The sequence below is a fragment of the Daldinia caldariorum genome, assembly GCF_022478825.1.
Source record: "Daldinia caldariorum strain CBS 122874 unplaced genomic scaffold F4812scaffold_11, whole genome shotgun sequence".
Taxonomy (NCBI): domain Eukaryota; kingdom Fungi; phylum Ascomycota; class Sordariomycetes; order Xylariales; family Hypoxylaceae; genus Daldinia; species Daldinia caldariorum.
The window spans coordinates 1158995-1177057 of NW_025953047.1; the positions used below are offsets into that span (position 1 = coordinate 1158995).

The 18063-nt window shown below is 47.6% G+C and overlaps 6 protein-coding genes across 6 annotated transcripts; 4 read left to right on the forward strand and 2 right to left on the reverse strand.

Moving 5' to 3' along the window:
- Window positions 1-174: 174 nt before the first annotated feature.
- Window positions 175-1782, reverse strand: F4812DRAFT_465613 (uncharacterized protein). The gene has a single exon (XM_047938458.1). It carries the CDS (start codon window positions 1722-1724, stop codon window positions 375-377), a length of 1350 nt encoding a protein of 449 aa, XP_047789277.1. The 5' UTR covers window positions 1725-1782; the 3' UTR covers window positions 175-374.
- A 3918-nt stretch (window positions 1783-5700) lies between these two features.
- F4812DRAFT_71997 (uncharacterized protein) lies at window positions 5701-6832 on the forward strand. Its single transcript, XM_047939352.1, has 2 exons — window positions 5701-6594; window positions 6675-6832. The coding sequence occupies exons 1-2, from the start codon at window positions 5982-5984 to the stop codon at window positions 6812-6814; spliced, it is 753 nt and encodes a 250-aa protein (XP_047789278.1). The 5' UTR covers window positions 5701-5981; the 3' UTR covers window positions 6815-6832.
- Window positions 6833-7636: 804 nt separating this feature from the next.
- F4812DRAFT_460523 (proteasome maturation factor UMP1) lies at window positions 7637-8101 on the reverse strand (the record flags this gene model as incomplete). The annotated part of the gene is made up of 1 exon (XM_047937703.1): window positions 7637-8101. One exon carries the CDS (start codon window positions 8099-8101, stop codon window positions 7637-7639), a length of 465 nt encoding a protein of 154 aa, XP_047789279.1.
- A 602-nt stretch (window positions 8102-8703) lies between these two features.
- Window positions 8704-10680, forward strand: F4812DRAFT_460524 (P-loop containing nucleoside triphosphate hydrolase protein; the record flags this gene model as incomplete). Its single annotated transcript, XM_047937704.1, has 1 exon — window positions 8704-10680. One exon carries the CDS (start codon window positions 8704-8706, stop codon window positions 10678-10680), a length of 1977 nt encoding a protein of 658 aa, XP_047789280.1.
- A 770-nt stretch (window positions 10681-11450) lies between these two features.
- F4812DRAFT_451809 (glycosyltransferase family 2 protein) lies at window positions 11451-14948 on the forward strand (the record flags this gene model as incomplete). Its single annotated transcript, XM_047936266.1, has 3 exons — window positions 11451-11760; window positions 11815-13716; window positions 13777-14948. The coding sequence occupies 3 exons, from the start codon at window positions 11451-11453 to the stop codon at window positions 14946-14948; spliced, it is 3384 nt and encodes a 1127-aa protein (XP_047789281.1).
- Window positions 14949-15407: 459 nt separating this feature from the next.
- Window positions 15408-17162, forward strand: F4812DRAFT_465615 (putative short-chain dehydrogenase; the record flags this gene model as incomplete). The annotated part of the gene is made up of 4 exons (XM_047938459.1): window positions 15408-16296; window positions 16414-16597; window positions 16702-16818; window positions 17020-17162. Exons 1-4 carry the CDS (start codon window positions 15730-15732, stop codon window positions 17160-17162), a joined length of 1011 nt encoding a protein of 336 aa, XP_047789282.1. The 5' UTR covers window positions 15408-15729.
- Between the last annotated feature and the right edge of the window lie 901 nt (window positions 17163-18063).

The following is an 18063-nucleotide window of genomic DNA, read 5'->3' on the forward strand; positions in this document are numbered from 1 at the left end:
TGATAGCTACAATAGCTGTTTAGGAATGCCTTCATATCAGATCGACACCGAATTCAATTAGAGTGCGTACAAGTACATACTTAACCCCGAGGGTTCTTCGTAATCTAACTAGAGCATTAGAGCCATAACAAGCAGAAGTAGCAGCGACAAACATTAATATGCAGTAGGCAAATATGCCCAGCAATCTGTGGTTCAGCTCCCAAGAAATCCTGACTCATTTTTTATGTCTTTCCTTATCAATCTCCGTCTCCTAATATACCTTCCTCAATTGAGCCTCGATAATTACCTCATGCCAATGTCTTTTCCGCCCAGAGAAGTAAGAACAATCTTCGCGTCGAGAAGTTTTACTCAAACCCAGCCTAAAGATTGCTGAGTTAACAGAGACAACGGGGACAGCATCCGGACTGAGATGGCTCCACGTCGCAACATTTACCCGGAGTATTAGATTCCTCGCGGGCCGTAGTTTTGTTTCCGTTGCTGTCATCCTCAGAGGCATCTCCTTTAGTTTCTTCAGAGGCACAGTGGCGAGTGTTGTCTTTGCTTAGTCCTAATCGCGAAGAGATCCCGCCAAACAGAGATACTACATACGGACATATGACAACAATAGCTGCAATGACTAGGTAGTATCGATGCGGCTTTGGACTGGAAATAGCGCCATTGGTATCAACTGGTCTTGGGGTAGGACGTCCCGTTACCGTGTATATTGTGTTGGTGCTAGAGCCGGCATGCGACAATGAAGTTGATGATGACTGAGTTACGGTCGTGTATACATAGCTTTCGGTGCTGATAGTGACACTCTTTGATCCTGATGGAATGATGGAATCTCGGGTGCTAGTTGACGGAACCAGGAGCGTTACTTCCGGAGAAGGGTCCATCATCGGGTCAGACGTCGTGACAGTTTGTGTGACATTATGTTCTGGCGTCTGTGAAACCGATTCACCTGTGCCAGTTACGATAACGACAATAACAGGACCAGGAGTAGTGGACGAGCTTTGGACGACAGACGAGGTACGGTATTCGAGAGACACGGTTGCAGTTTGAGGATCGGGGTCCGGTACCTCCACAACAGTTAATTTGTTAATTTCAGGGGTCTGCTGGTTTCCATATGCTCCTGGAGGCAAGATCGTAGGCTGAGGAGGGTTGCCATACCCGCCGTTTTCAACAGGGGTCGTACTAGAGCCGTATCCGAAGCCATAACCGTCGTTATCGTCATCTCGCCGAGATAACCCCCCTTCCTGTGACCGCAACTGCAAACATTCGGAGCTCGGTCCATCCAAAGGGCACTCCTTTTGGGGTCCACTTTTTTGGCCAAAGGTATCTCCATAACCCTGGAGAACTCCTTCAGCTACCTGAGTTGCAATAGGACGGTAGGTGAATGAAGTGCTGAAAGAAGGGTCAGGTCCACTAACGTCTTCGACACTGAGAGTCGGGTAGGTGGAAGATGATCCAGACTGGGTCACGATGGAGAGGTCGACATTCTGTGTAGTTTGAATTTGATCAGAGGATCGCTTGTGGATCGTTGCGAATGCGGACAGATTATGAAAGAGCTCGGATACGACAATGTTGGTCTCTACAGCGGTACCAACCGTAGTAACAGGAATAGACATGATCTGGTGAGACGATTCCAGAGCAAGCTCTTGGTTGCCTGCGGCAGCTGTACATTGGGAAACTCCATGGCAGAACGCCAGAAGGCCGACAAAGAGTACGCATGCCCAAGCTGCCATGATGATGCCTCTTTTTATACAGTGGTATGAATAAAAGAAGGGAACTTGATTTATTCACAGTAACAAAAAAAGAAAAGAAAAGAAAAGAAAAGAAAACCACCTGGGAATAAGGTGAGATGATGGCAAATGGATATGGGATAAAAAGTAGGCAAAGACGAAAGGTGGGATTGAAACGTGAAGATTGTAAAGTTTCAAAAAACGTATGACGTGTCGTCCAAGTATCAAAGTCTGCCTTCCGTATCGAGAATAGGCTGCTGTGGTTTCCTTTATTATTGGGATGTTGGGAAGGCGCTGCCGTTGTGCTCTCTGGAAACTGTGAGCACCTAGGCAGTCACAACTGGTAGACGCAGCAAGGTCGTCTGCTGAGGCAACCACAGAGGAAGGTAGGTACCTAAGTAATTAAAATTTTAAAACTCGCCGTTGCCTAATAGCTATCCGCACTATCCTAATGAGCAGATACCTAAATGCATGAGAGGATTACAATTTATACTTACCTGGGATTAATGAGCCCTGAAGTATTGGCAACAAGTGCATGGAAACGCAGCTACCAACATATGGCAACTTCCTTCTTCGTAATTTTTTTTTGCCTTCACGGTAGGTAATATGGTATAATACTTGAAACACAGTTAAAAAATTACTTGTCAATATACGTTGCTAGGTGCTGGTTGGGATTATGAGCCCAGCACAAAGGAGGACCTGCTTCCTTCAATGCATCCTCACCTTTGATATATTAGATGCTCTCAAGATGAAGATTATTTTACATCCTACAGCGAGTATCTCAATTTGCCCGGCGTGTACGCTCTACTCTAGATCACATGTTTCTTTCAGGCAATCTCTTTAGGAGGTGCATATAAATACTCTGTTAGATTTAATGTGAGCCATCTATCAAACGAGGAGTCTTATCTATCCTGCACCTCCTGGATATTAGTTCTTCTTCAATGCTAGAATGTGCTATTAATCCTTGAATTTACTTACCCCAATCCTATATAATCTCAGCTCATGCATACAGATGATATCTCAAGTTACAATGAGGCAATCTTTGCCAAGTGTACTCTACCTAGGTACTGATAAAAACATCACATTATTACTTATAATAGAACATGGAGGACTAAACGTTGGCATATAGACTACATACGAGCTAAACCAGGTATACACTACGAACGTATATATAACGGAATGCTATAAATAATCGAAATATCGAATATAAGAATGTACCTTAGGTAGGGAGGTAGGAAGTTGGCCACTTAGATCTGTTGCTTGGCTATTGCCCGTCCAGCTATATTAGGTATACCTAGAAGAAAAACATCTTAAACCACCAGCGTAATAGAATGTGCTCGTCTTATCTTGCTATAATCGTATGAGCTACCTTTGAGGTGACTCATACTGCCTAATTCAAATATGTGACTGTGGTTAAAGCTTTGCGATTGAGTTTGTAACGCCAATGACTAACCTAGTTGACTATGTTAAGTTACGTAAAGCTTATAATAAAACACGTAAGAAAGCTTGCAAATTAGAATATACTTCAAAATTTGGAATATTTTTCAAAAAAAATTCCCGCACGTTCCGTATTAGTTAGCATTCCTCATAAAGAGAAAGTTTGCAAAGGCCGAGGTCTACGGAGAAACTTTCGGATAGCCGGTCGGGCGGGAGAAACAAAGTGGATGACGGAGCCGGTCTCGGCAGGCCCTAGCCGACGGCCATGCGGGGATTATGCCCTCGCTGCTGCAAAAGAACGACAAAAAAAATAAAAAATAGTCTGATTCCGCGTTTTAGCACGACGCGTTCGAGAAGCCTTATGTACCTAATCTTGTATCTGAGCCCACTCCAGATGAAGCTAGTTAAGTGACTATCTAAGGTGGTTTCGGTAATGCTACGAAAAAGCTTAGGCCATGCATATTTATGGGTATGGCCTTATATAATAAGCCTCTCATATACACACCCGTAGCTATGCCGCGACATGTGATGATGAGGGGTCGAAGCAAACGCCTATTTTGTCATTCTGGATGGGCTGTATTGAGAGATCTGTATTCCAAAGACATCGCGGATATGCAAGCAATCCCTTTATTGCTTAAATTTAATATCCATCTGGGTTAGGGGAGATATGATATCGGTAGCGGTCAGGAAGCGGTGTGTGATAAAGGTAGATGGGCACCTTTATTAATAAACGATAAGTGGAATGAAGAAGTTACTAGTAGGTAATAACGCATTTATATATACATGGAACGACTGATATAATATTGAGTTTAATAAGTGACGTTTATATTAGAATTTTGCATATTCTTGAAAAAGTGTATAACCTACGATTGCTTTATGTATCTCTTCATAAACTAAGGTATAACTAACAAGTCTGAATAGACTTAAAGAAGGATCTCGTATATATTATTATGGCCCTAATACATACTATGTAAAGGCTTGATGGATCATCTACGATAACAACGAGGCTGTGTTTTCAAGGTGTTCTGCATGTTGTCGCGATGGAGGGCAAAATGCGGAGTGTGGGGGAGAGAACGCTATGTGGTACCAGGATTGCCAAGGCGGGGGAGTTTACCGCGCTGAGAAAAGAGAGACGGGATCCAATCCATTCCCCAGCTGTGTGGTGCTTGGGTCATTTGCGAAATTCAAATACTCGATGTAACATGTTGGATGGTGATGGCGTTCACGAGGTTGTCATTTGACCAGCTATTTGAGTTTAGCGAGTCTCCATGCGCGTTTCTGGACCCAAATATATCTCAGTTAGATACTACCTAACCTTTATTTGAACTCGACTTTTTGAAGACTGAAAGAGAGCCATACCTTGTACACGCGGATTCTTTTTCTCTCCTTGAATGGTAGTAACCTTGACTGGTAGTAGGACCCGAAGTTTGGTTATCTCCATATTATTACCGTCCCTACGTACAGGTAATAATATAGGTACCTTACATGTATATGATGCACCTGGACAGCTGGGGTACCTAATAAGACTTGGCTATGTTATCCATTTATTTCTTTATTAATTTCGCCTGCGTCTTCATAATTAGTAAGGTTGGGGACATTTCAATAGTAACCTGCGCTTCAACTGAAATTTCAATTGCGGTTATGCAACTTTTAATACGCACGGATAATTAATACCTCGGATGTACCTAATACCTACTTAAACAAGATACGACCAACTTCGGACGTATCTTAATAATCTTTACTAGGTACCTTGTACAGGATATGTACCTGTCTATTTTAACTTAACCTTTAAAAAAGGCTTAACTTAAGGGGGTTCAGCTCAACATCAGCCACTAGGAGTTCAATGTTAAGCTTACTTACCTCAAGTACCTAACGGATACCTCTTAATAACAACCTAAAATAAGGGGCATTCAAAACCACCTAAAACCCACTGCACCTGTATAATGTATTACCCCAGCCAGTTAGGCCAGTTAATTACCTAGTGTAAGTCAGCGCTAGAATTTTGTTAGAGGTTGATCGACCCGTTTTTTCTATTCGCGGTTTCGGGAAAGCAAAATAATCGGGCCTGTCGAAGTAGGTAAGTACCTGACCTAAGGCTTCGCTACCTGTTATGTTGTCTGGGTTGTCGTCCAATGCTAATGTTGTCTTGTCAATGTCACTTTCTTATGAAGAGATCGGCACAACTTCTTGTTCGTCCTTGGAAATTTTTTTTCTTTTCTTCTTTAGTTCTCCTTAATATTGAAATCCGACTTAATCTCATCCGTCCTTTTTAAATTTTTTTCTTCCCCCTTGTCCTGCACAAGGGTCAACCTACCAATCCGGTCCGTTAGACCCGTGCAGTAACATCATCACCATCTTCTTCTTGTCCCCCCCCCCCCCTTCTTACTTTGCAGTTACTGGTTGCATCTTCTCCCGCCCATCGTCTTGCAATCTCCTATAATCACTTGTCACTGTTTCCCCTTGCAGTATCAATTCGGCAATCTCTCCCCAAACCATTGCATTCGTTTTATCTGCGTGTTTATTTTTCCATGGCAGGGACAGGAATAGGCGAGAGCGACAAATCATAATCAAGTTGTACTCAATTGTACCGCATACCAGGTCTTCGATAATTTGACAATTGGCAAATTGGCAATCCCGACAATTCTTCCTTTGAAACGAGTCGCACCTTCTTTTACACCGACGAAAGGCAACCCTCGAATGCTGCTAAGGTCCATCCTTTTCCCGGTTGTTTCAACTCCCTAATTGCGCGCAGCCGCCAGCATCTGCACGACAACATTTCATCCTCCGGCTCTTAATCACACTCTATTCGCTGGCAATTAAATCATGGCGGATGCAACGACGCCTTCTGCTAGTGGAGACCAAGGACTTAGGGAAGAGAGGTTGGCGATTAATCTACCCGTGGGCGACGTCGAGATGGAAGATTTATCTCAAACTCAACCCAAACCAGCGAACCCAGATGCCGATGTAAATGTTTCAGAGTCTCGAAAACACGAGTCTGGGTCTGTTCCGGCCCCGATACCCGTACCGGATAAGGATCCTCCGAACGACGAGTCGGCATCATTGAAAGCTAGCGGCAATACTCCGACCAGTAGCGATGATCATGATCACGACCACGATCACGATCTGACGATAGATCCCGTGGAACCCGGTGCAGAATCTCTAAGTAGTGATTTGGTGGTCGATATAATGCTACTTTTAACATCTGGCGCTCGACATCCTTTTCGCATCGACGAGAAGTATTTGGCTAAGCGGAATGTCACAGTGACGGGCAAGACAGAGGATGGGAAGATGGATCCGTTCAGCATCACAGTTTATACTCTTAAAGAGCTTATACTGAGAGACTGGAGAAAAGAATGGGATCAACCGCCTAGAGAGCCTAGCGCTATAAGACTTATTCACTTCGGCAAATTGCTCGAGGATAGAAATCAACTTAGCCGTACGTGTAATGTTCTTTTCTTTTTCCCATACTGTTCTGTTCAATACATATTTGGCCAACGGGATGCTGAATTTTTGCAGATTACCACTTCAGGACTTCTAGGAACGTTATTCACATGACTATCAAGCCGCAAGACCTGATAGACGAAGAGGAGGCTGCTAAAAAGGTCAAAGACTCCGGGAGTCACAGCGGCCGGAGCGGATGCTGTGTCATCTTATGATATAAGCCTTTTCCAAGTTGACAATTGATTTTCAGCTAGCGAGCATCCTCTTGATGCGGTGATATCTTAACCTGTTCTAGAACTGCCCCGAACTGTTTCGGGAGTAACATAGGCGAGTCGGGCAATTGGGCATATGCTGCGGAAATGATTGCGGAATTTTTTTTGGGCATCGGAACGGCGCGATAGGGTTTGATTTCAGCGGTTGAGATTGAAGCGTGATCCATCTGCATGATGCGTTTCCTATGTCATGGGGATATTAGATTTCCCTCGGAATTTAGCCTGGAGTACACAACATATTGATGGCTCGAGAGAGGGGGGGGGGACAGAACCAGGGTTGAGAAGACCTTAACATGCTCTCTTTATGTGCTCTGTTCATTTTATAGAGCACTAGAAAAGCAGGCCTATATCCGGCGCAGTTTGTTGTGTTTATAGTACTTGCACTTTACCGGTCTAACCGACCATATAAACGATTAATGTGGGTTGACATACCACTGTCTTATACGTTAATATGGATCTATTGTAATCATATAGCTGTTATATTATTACGTCGGTCATGACAATTGTGAAGTACTCTTGTGAAGTTTTTTTTTTCTAGAGACGGAGGCCCATAGACAACCTAATTCATGATTTATGCTAGTACCGTATGCAGCATAGGGTGCGCTCTGATTCATGCCTGTCAACCCAAGTTGCTACCAACCTGGTGTTGAAGTGTATTTTTGGTACCGATCGTCACCCGTCACCAAACACTGATATATGCTAGTAAGTGCCAAGGTGCTAGCTATATCGAACCACCACCACCACCACACCACGCCTCTGTATTTACTACATATCCTGGATCTTCAGCTTCCGCTCCATCTCGTCGTGAACGGAGACGGCGGCGCGCTGCTCCTCGCCGGTAAAGACGTCCTCCCAGTCGAGAGTGGCGTCCCGGCCGCGGAGGATATCCTCGTGAACGCTGCGGGCGCCGGGCCCGCCGCCCAGGGCCTGGGGCCGCCACTGGCCGTCGCGGACGATCTTGAGCTCCATGCCGCGGCGGATGGGCTCGGCCATGCCGAAGGTGCGCCGCAGGGTCTCCATGCGCAGGGCCTCTTGCGTCGACTCCCACGCCTTGAGGCGCGCCTCGAGCGGGTGGCGCGAGACGGGGGGCGCGGGGGACGAGGAATCACCACCAGCAGGGGACGGCCCGACGCCGTGCCGGAGTGTGTCGTGGATGCCCGGCGCCGAGGGCGCCGATGTGTTCGTCGCTTTGAAGGTGCTGGTGTAGGAGGCGGGGGGGACTATGCGCATGGACTGTGACGAGGGAAGAGGTTGTTAGTAGCTTGGCGAGTTGTGGATGTGGACGGGAGGAGGTAGGTAGTGAGGTTTGGGGCTTACCATTTTGGCGGTGGGGGAGAGTATTAATATGTTTTGGGTTTTTTTTTTTTTTTTTTTGTGCTATCGTAATTCTGGAATTTCGTTAAACTTGTTGGGATGAGATATCGGGTGAAAAGCGGTGGTTTAGTAGCAGCTCGACAGATAGTGGTGGTGATGATGATGCTGCGTTCGTTGATAGTGGGTTTCGATATGTAAAGGAAGCTTAAAGCTTAAAGGCAAGCAGGCTGCCAGAAGCTTTCGTGTTTGGAGCCTTGCCAAGCCCGGAGGTGAAAGCCAAGCAAGTGGCCAGCTAAAACTAAGAGCGGTCCTTGCGCCAAGCTTAAAAAAGTTACGTAAGGTTAACAGGTACCTAGTACATAGTACCTCTATTGTACCTAACCTCATACCTCGTTAACTCCGAAATATCGGATGTATTCAAATTCGAAAACTGCATTCGAAGCCTTTTTACGGTAGACATTTTTTATATGAGTGACGAAGTTGACTCATTTCCCCTTTCAAAAGCGATAATCCATATAATGCGCTTCCCTTCAAGTCGTCCACCGGTAATTAATATTACCAATGGCACTTTTTATCGCCATCATCCAGGGGCGAGCTCCATAAACCCGAATCCCGCCCTATTTAGAAACTTGAATTTCACACTCCCATCTGCTACGGAGCCACCGACGCATTGGTATGTAGTTGGTCCGTCCCTCAGTGGGAAAACAACTTTTCTAGAACTCCTTAAAGGAAGCCACCTCTGCTTTCCCCCAACTGCACGGAGCTATCCTTATTTATCTACGGACGCAGTACCTCACAGGTTGAGAGTACCGCACAAAGCTATTCGATATGTAGGATTCAATAACGATGGCTTCAACTCCAGCGTCACCACCTCAGCATATTTATCCGCCCGATACGAATCTAAGCGTGAGATTACCGATTTCTCACTTCGAGATTTCTTGCTGGGTAACACCGAGCTTAACCCGTTGAAAGCATCGTCGGAAGATGAGCTAGACCCTGCTTTACTAGATCGGGTAGTAAGAGATCTGAAGCTATCTCAGCTGCTAGATCTACCCGTCGCATTTCTGAGCAATGGCCAAGGACGGAGAGCTCGAATCGCCAGGGCTCTTCTCACCGCACCAGAAGTCTTGTTACTCGACGAGCCGTTTATGGGTCTGGACCCGCCTACAGTGGCCGGGCTAAGTCCGCTTTTGCACCAGTTGGCAAGCAAGGCTAGCCCGAGGTTAGTATTAAGTGCTAGACCGCAAGATCCCATTCCCGATTGGATCACCCACCTGGTCTACTTGAGGGGCGATTGCCAGGTAGGAGCGATAGGTGAGAAGGAAACGGTGTTAGAAGAATTGAGGGGTTATGTTCGACGCGTATGGAACGGATCCTCGAAAGAAGACGAAAATCTGCCGGTACATAGTCTCGTGCAAACGGGTAGAATACTAACTGCCAAGGGGATACAAGGAGAACCCTTGATGGGCGAAGATGCTTCGAAAGGTGAGAAGTCAACAATTGCTGGAGATACGGACGTACCAAGGAATATTGGAGAGCCCGTTGTGGAGATGAATGGCTGTAAGGTCCAATACCGCGGTAAAGTCGCCCTTGGAAACTGGAAGCAACAAATAGACGGTGAAGAGCGAGAAGGGCTTCTATGGACTGTCCGAAGGGGAGAGCGGTGGGGTGTATTTGGGCCCAACGGTTCAGGCAAAACAACAATTGTTTCCCTTATATGTTCTGACCATCCTCAGACTTATTCACTTCCTATAAAGCTCTTTGGTAGAAGCAGATTACCAGAGCCCGGATCTGGCGAATTGCCCTTAACTTTCTGGGATATTCAATCCCGAATTGGACATTCGAGCCCTGAAATTCACCAACACATACCCCGAAACCTCACGGTTAGACAGGTAATAGAAAATGCGTGGGCGGACACGTTTCGCTCGAAAGCTAAACTCGACAGCCAATCCAACGAAAAGGTCGAAGCTTGCTTACGATGGTTTGAAGCTGAGTTGAACCCTGCTTTTGTAAGGCATCCGGAGTCGACCTCGAATGATGCGCAGAAGGCTACCAATTTGCAGTGGGCCGACCGCTACATGTTTGGAGAATTATCCTTCTCGGCACAGCGAGTCGCGCTCTTCCTACGAGCCATTATTAAGAACCCAGACATCGTCGTCTTAGATGAGGCGTGTAGCGGTATGGACGACGGCGTCCGGAATCGCTGCCTACTCTTCCTCGAGCACGGCGAGGAAAAGACGTATTCGAAACTCGAAGATGGCTCGGAAATTGTAGTCCCGAGCGAAGCATCGAAGTCAGATACTGTCAAAGTCCGGGGTCTCAACAACAACCAGGCTCTAATATGCATTAGTCATGTCAGAGAGGAAATACCAGACTGCATCAGGGAGTGGATATGTCTGCCTGAAGCTAATTCAGGACAACCTGCCAGATTCGGTATCTCCAAGGCACCTCTCGGACGCGACGAAAACAGCTGGAGACAGATATGGGGCATGTGAGGAAAACAATTTACAATTATACTACAGATACCTATTTACTTCACCGGAACGTTATAGGCTATCATGTTTGATTTTATTCATGGCCATTTTTTATAGGAATCATGATAGGATCTAACTAACCTAACGATGGTTGGTATTCGTAAGTCCGCCCGCTTTGGCCCCTGGATGGATTATTACGTCCGCCGATGTAAGTTAGGTACCTGGTTGTGCGCCCTTGTGCGAGGAATTAATTCGCCGAAATCCGCATTTGAAGAGAATACGGAAAGGTCGGTTAAAATAAACATGCAAGGTACGCGGTGGGTTAAGGAATAAGCGCTGCGCTATCAAAGATTTGGGTTACCGTTTGACGTGGGGAATTGGGGCGCAGGCTGATTCGTTGCTGGGCAACGCACAAATGCTGGAGCATCCCCAAAAAACAAAGGTCTTGTTAAGGCTACCCTTCCAACGCTTTACGAGCTACCTACATAGCTCCCCCACCGTGGATCAACTTAAACTTACACCTCGTGATACCCTTAAGCTCAATTTGCGACTTTTCGAGATTTGAGATTTCTACCATAGCATAGCATGCGCTTTGTTGACATTCCTGGTTTCAACTTGTGATACCCCGCCTCTACGACAATCTGATCCAACGAATTTGCTACCTGTGCAAAATCAATTAATTTTATAAGGAGGAGATACTAAGTGTTACAACTGGCATTCCAATTAACGGCATTACCAACAAGTTGTCTCACAAGCAACCCACTCGGCATTCTGGCCGATAATATTTCGCCATGGACGGCACTCCCCCTCGACCGTCTTATGCTCTCCCCAACTACGACGACGACCATGATCATATTACGCACGGGTCAGAAGGAAACCCAGCAGCAGTCAGATTACTGACGTCTGTGGAAGAACCAATATCAGAGCCTCGACCGTATGTCCCTCCAACCGTCTCAGATCCACCAATGTCCCCAGAACTTGTCCCTCTCCCATTAGCTCCTAAGAAGGAGAAAGTAAAGAAAAGGGTCAGAATATCAACCCCGGAGCACCTGGATGAACTCAGGAAGCAAGAGGAAGCCCTTGCGCCGACTGCCCCTCTTGGTGGAGATTAGTCGCCTTCACCAGCAGGTGACGCGTCGCTCAAGCGCAAACCAGCCCAGAAGCGCGCCAGCACTGTAAAGTTACAGAAAAAGAAAAAACCATCTCATGAACCCCTCGGCGCGTTCAAACAAGATCTACCAACGATTCCGGAAGGACCATCCCCGAGAAGAAGTTCTCTTCTCAATAAGAAGTCACCCAACAGAGAGAACACCCCTCCAAGTAGCCCCATCAATCCCGATTGCAATGGCTCACCAGAGAAACTTGACAGTTTTCGACCAACTCCTCGCCGAACGTACCAATCGTCGATTAGATCATCACCTTCTCGTAGATCGTCGATTCTGGACCCACCTCATCTTGCGCCAGCGGACTCCATATACGAACAGTATCGGTCGCGAGATACTAGTCCTCCTCGGCCTTGGACCCCTTCCTCTAGGATGTCTGGGTTTAGTGATTATACGGGACCACCACCTTCAAGTATGCAATACGAACCAGCCGACATTAACGGTAGTCCTAGGCCGGGCACTCCATCTTCAAGATATGGAGGAAGCCCTCGAAGGCCACTACCTCGTGCTCCTATGTACGGCTCATCAGCGCGAGGCTCTTACTATACCCCCGAGGATGCCACAGTGAATATCCCTCTTGATGGTGCCAATGACGACGTATTCGGACCCGAAGAGTCAGACATAAGTGGCGCGTATCCGTACCACGACTCGTATGCTGGGCAATCGCAGGTCACCCTTAGTGATGAAGACTCGCAAGCGCCCCTAGATGAGAAAGTCGAGCACTACGGTTCTGCGCCAGAAGGCCGACAAGAGCGCCGTGGTGTCCGCGCCCCTCTTACCTCCAAAAAAGAGGTGCAGCTGATTAACGGTGAATTGATTCTTGAGTGTAAGATTCCCACCATCTTGTACAGCTTTTTGCCTCGTCGTGATGAAGTCGAGTTTACGCACATGAGATATACGGCTGTGACTTGCGATCCAGACGACTTCGTGGAGAAGGGTTACAAGTTGAGGCAAAATATCGGCCGGACAACTCGAGAAACGGAGCTTTTCATTTGCGTCACTATGTATAATGAGAACGAGTTCGACTTTACCCGCACCATGCACGCCATCATGAAGAATGTAAGCCACTTTTGCGGGCGCAACAAATCACGTACTTGGGGTGAGAATGGATGGCATAAAATCGTTGTCTGCATCGTATCGGATGGACGAGAAAAAGTCCACCCGAGAACGTTGGATGCGCTGGCGGCGATGGGCGTCTACCAACACGGTATCGCCAAGAACTTTGTCAACCACAAGGCCGTGCAAGCTCACGTGTACGAATATACAACACAAGTCTCGTTAGACGCAGACCTCAAGTTTAAAGGTGCTGAAAAGGGTATCGTGCCTTGCCAAATGATTTTCTGTCTCAAGGAAAGAAACCAGAGAAAGCTGAACTCGCACCGTTGGTTCTTCAACGCTTTCGGGAAAGCCCTGAACCCTAACATCTGCATCTTGCTCGATGTTGGGACAAAGCCTGGCCCGAACTCTCTGTACCATCTCTGGAAAGCGTTCGACACCGACTCCAACGTTGCGGGCGCTTGTGGTGAAATCAAAGCTATGAAGGGAAGGCTTGGGAGCAATCTCCTGAATCCTCTGGTCGCTTCTCAGAACTTTGAGTACAAGATGTCCAATATCTTGGACAAGCCGCTCGAGTCTGTGTTTGGCTATATTACCGTATTACCCGGCGCACTAAGCGCATACCGGTACCATGCGTTACAAAACGATGAGACGGGCCATGGTCCGCTCAGCCAATACTTCAAGGGAGAGACGTTACACGGTCAGCACGCTGACGTATTCACGGCGAACATGTATTTGGCTGAGGACCGTATTTTGTGTTGGGAGTTGGTTGCGAAGCGAAGCGAGAGATGGGTGTTGAAATACGTCAAAGGCTGCACAGGTGAGACAGATGTGCCTGGTAAGTGGCTAACTTCATCTCTCCAAACTTAAACCGAGATATAGCTAACTTTTTTGCCAGATTCCGTCCCCGAGTTTATTTCTCAGAGACGTCGTTGGCTTAATGGTGCATTTTTCGCCGCTGTGTACTCGCTGGTACACTTCAAGCAAATTTGGACGACGGACCACACAGTCACGCGTAAAGTGCTCCTTCATATCGAGTTTGTTTATCAATTCATACAACTTCTTTTCACTTTCTTCTCCCTTGCGAACTTTTACCTGGCTTTTTACTTCATCGGTGGTGGGCTTACGGATCCCGCCATGGACCCCTTTGGGCACAACATTGCCCTATACATATTCACGGTGCTACGGTACACATGTGTGCTCCTAATCAGCATGCAATTCATCATTTCGCTGGGTAATCGTCCGCAGGGTGCGAAGAAGATCTATCTAGCGAGTATGGTAATATACGGTATCATCATGGCTTATACCACGTTCGCGACTATCTTTATTGTTATCCACACGGTCAAGGGAAACCAGATATCGCTGGGCAACAACACGTTTACGAACCTCATCGTTTCAACGGCATCGACAGTTGGATTGTACTTCCTCATGAGCTTTCTCTACTTGGACCCATGGCATATGCTCACTAGTTCGGCCCAGTATTTCGCACTATTGCCCAGCTATATATGCATGTTGCAAGTGTACGCTTTCTGCAACACACACGATGTTACATGGGGTACCAAGGGAGATAACGTCATGAAAACGGATCTGGGCGGGGCCGTAGGGAAGGGGAGCTTTGTCGAGTTGGAGATGCCGAGCGAACAGTTAGATATCGACTCGGGCTATGACGAGGCACTCCGCAACCTCAGGGATCGCGTGGAAGTGCCGGTACCACCGATCTCGGAGTCTCAGATGCAAGAGGACTACTACCGGAGCGTGAGAACGTACATGGTTGTTAGCTGGATGATGGCTAATTCCATCCTCGCCATGGCCGTCAGCGAGGCCTACGGATACAAGGACGTCGGTGGTAACTTCTACCTGTCGTTCATCCTGTGGGCCGTCGCGGCGCTGGCTCTATTCCGAGCCTTGGGCAGCACGACCTTCGCCATCCTGAACGCGATCAACATGGTCGTCGAGGGTCGCGTCCGTCTGAGTCTCAAGGTGCCGGAATGGGTCCCCGAGTGGATGGGTGGGATTAGAAGCAAGATTAGCGATACGATGAGCAGCATCACTAGCAGTGTGCGAACGTGACGCCTGGCGTTATGCGGTTATTTCTGGTTTCGGATTTGGGGGCGGAGGGAAAGGGGGTTGGTGCCAAGGGAACGGCGAGTTTTCGATTCATGACGGTTTCATTTTTATTTTTTTTCAACACCGGCATTTCAATGGATGAACGATTGAACGAGAACTTGGAGCTCATGTGATGCTCATCCAGGAGTTGTGGATCGATGGCAAAGGATAGGTAGGTTGGGTGTTCGCTACGAGGTATGAGATGGGCTTCGCATGTACTCTAGTTTTAATTACCCCGTCGGCTTTGGTCTGGGCATACTTTTGATGCCAGGCCTCCGACTCGTTGGACAGGCTGTGTAGGGAAGGGTAAAAGTGGGAAATGATACCTTGTTTCTGTCCTTGTTGTTTGGACATGTTGCAATCACCACACAATAGGGAGGGTGGGTTACCGGGCTATATTAGAAATGATGTAAGAGCTTTCGGCCTTAGTTTCTTCCCGAGTCGTATTGATGACTTCAAAATTTTTATCTCGATGGCGTAACGCACTTATCTCGATCTGTAGCCAAGTCTTGAACTGAGGTTTTCTAATGGGCCGGTAGAATATGGTGGTGGACAACGAACGTCGAGAGCGTCACTTAAAGAAGTGCCGTGGCATCCGAGAACTTGCCTAATAGCATGATGATAAATTAACTTTGTCCCTCGAGAGCATTATAAAGCGTCCTGACTTCTTCGCTCTCTGCCATTCTATACTTCAACATCTTCAGCCTTGTAAATAGTCTCTTATACGAACCATTCGGACGTGAAAATGCCTGGACCAATAATCGAAAAGGAGTACAACGGGCGCCGCGTAGCCCGGAAGACGGCCACCGAACTAGTTAGACAATATGCCGATCTCATCAAGGGTAAAGTCATCCTGATTACGGGCGTTTCTCCCATGGGGCTAGGGGCCGCCTTCATCGACTTCATCGCGCCGATGCGTCCCGCCACGCTAATCCTCGCCGGCCGCAGCCCTAGCAAGATGCAAGAAACGGCCAACCAGGTCTCCGCGGCATCACCCGACGTAAAGGTACGCATGGTCAAGCTGGACCTGGAATCCCAGGCTGCGGTGCGCTACGCGGCGGCCACCATCATGGAGTGGTCCGACGTGCCTCACATCGATGTCCTGGTCAACAACGCCGGCGTCTGCGCTATTCCCCGGGATATCACCGAGGACGGCTTCGAGAAGCAGTTCGCGGTTAATCATCTAGGCCCGTTCCTGTTTACAAACCTGGTCATGCCTAAGCTGCTGGCGTCCGGGGCCCCTCGGGTCGTTAACGTTGGCAGTGACGGTCATAACCTCAGCCCGATCCGTTTCGAGGACCCAAATTTCCGCGTAAGTCCCCCCCCCTTCCCCTTCTGACCCCCTTTTACCCCCCAACTATTATTAAATCGAGATCATATTCTATTATATCCATGGTTGAGAGCTAAACATAGTTATGTCACAATGCAGGATGAATCTGTCTACCACACATGGATAGCCTACGGCCAGTCTAAAACGGCCAACATGCTAATGGCCATCTCGCTGGCCGAGAAGCTCGGTCGGTATAACCTGCACGCGTTTAGCGTGAACCCAGGGACCGTCCAGACCAACCTCGCCGCGTTCCTCGACTGGAAACGGTCTTTTGCGGATCTAGGTACGCATCTCTCTCCTCTCTCTCTTTTGTTCTCTCTCTAGGTTACGTTAGGTAGTAGTGTCTGATAGGCAGCTTAAATCTAACGCCGAGGGGATATTCTATAGCCAAGACGTCCCGGATCCTGGGCCTCGCCGGGGGCTGGAAGCAGGACCGCGATTTCCAGACGGTAGATGAGGGCACGGCGACGTACGTGTATGCTGCGTTCGACCCGGAGATCACAGGTAAGTGGTTGTCGGCCCCTGTATACACACGCATATACATACACGCATACACGCACACCTACCTACCTGCCTGTATACCCATATATATAGGTAACTACCTCGAGTACCAAACTATCTACAGTACCTATGTATATGACAAATCCCTGTTGCCAAGAACTTACCGGCATATGCACTTACTTACTTACGCACACGCGCATACAGCCCACAACGGCGCACACCTGCTAGGGTGCCGCCTAGCAGACCCGTGGAAGGACGGCATCAGGGCGTGGGCGACGAGCCCTGTCGAAGCCGAGCTGCTGTGGCGGATGAGCGAGGAGCTGGTTGGCCAAGAGTTCGCGTACTAGGGGAAGGGAAAGGGAAAGGAAACCCTTTTCAACACTTAATGAGCGCGTTATATGGCTTCCTACCTACCTACCTCCTGAGGCAGTTAGTGGATGTACATACCTACCGGGTTATGATATGATAGGTAGGTAGGTAGGTATAGAAAAGTTGGGGGCGGGCTACGTGGTAGTATGTATAGCGCAGGCTCGATGGTACCATACCAACCGGAGATTCCAAGGGAGGAAAAGGGGGAGGAAGAGAGGGAGAGGGAGAGGGAGAGGGAGATAGTAAACCCGCTTAATAATACAAGTAAAAAAAAAAAGATTATATTGGTCGAAAACGTACCTAGGGAGTGTCGTATGAGAATGAATGAATGAATGCTAATATCTATGATGTTCTGATTGGGTACCTTAGGTAGGAAGATACCTATTTTATATCCTTGTAGAACTATTTTATGGGGAATATCTTCTAGTTATGTGTCTCTTTACATACTCCCTCGCAACCAACCTCAGGTAGCACAGGGATCCCCCCCTTTTTTTCATCTTTCCCCCCATCTAACATCTGCCCACGGTTACAAGATCGCGTCTAGTTGCATCCCGTTACGATACCCAATTCAATATATATGAAGGGTAATTGGACTGATGCGCGATCGGATTTGAGACACGGCACGGGTTTTTTTTTGGTTTTTTTTTTTTTAAAAAAAAGCCAGCATTGTTGGTTGTCTTCGCCACCGAGATAGAGAAAACTTGGGGGATCGGCGTTAAGAAAACGCCGGATTTTATACACACCTACACACCTACACACATACGTACATGTTTCTATGTCGACTTATACAACACCGACACGCAAAACCCTTTACTAATTTTGCCGATGAGTCGTCCCGCATTCCTCTGCGATGGTTGTCTTACGTATGCGTATATCTAA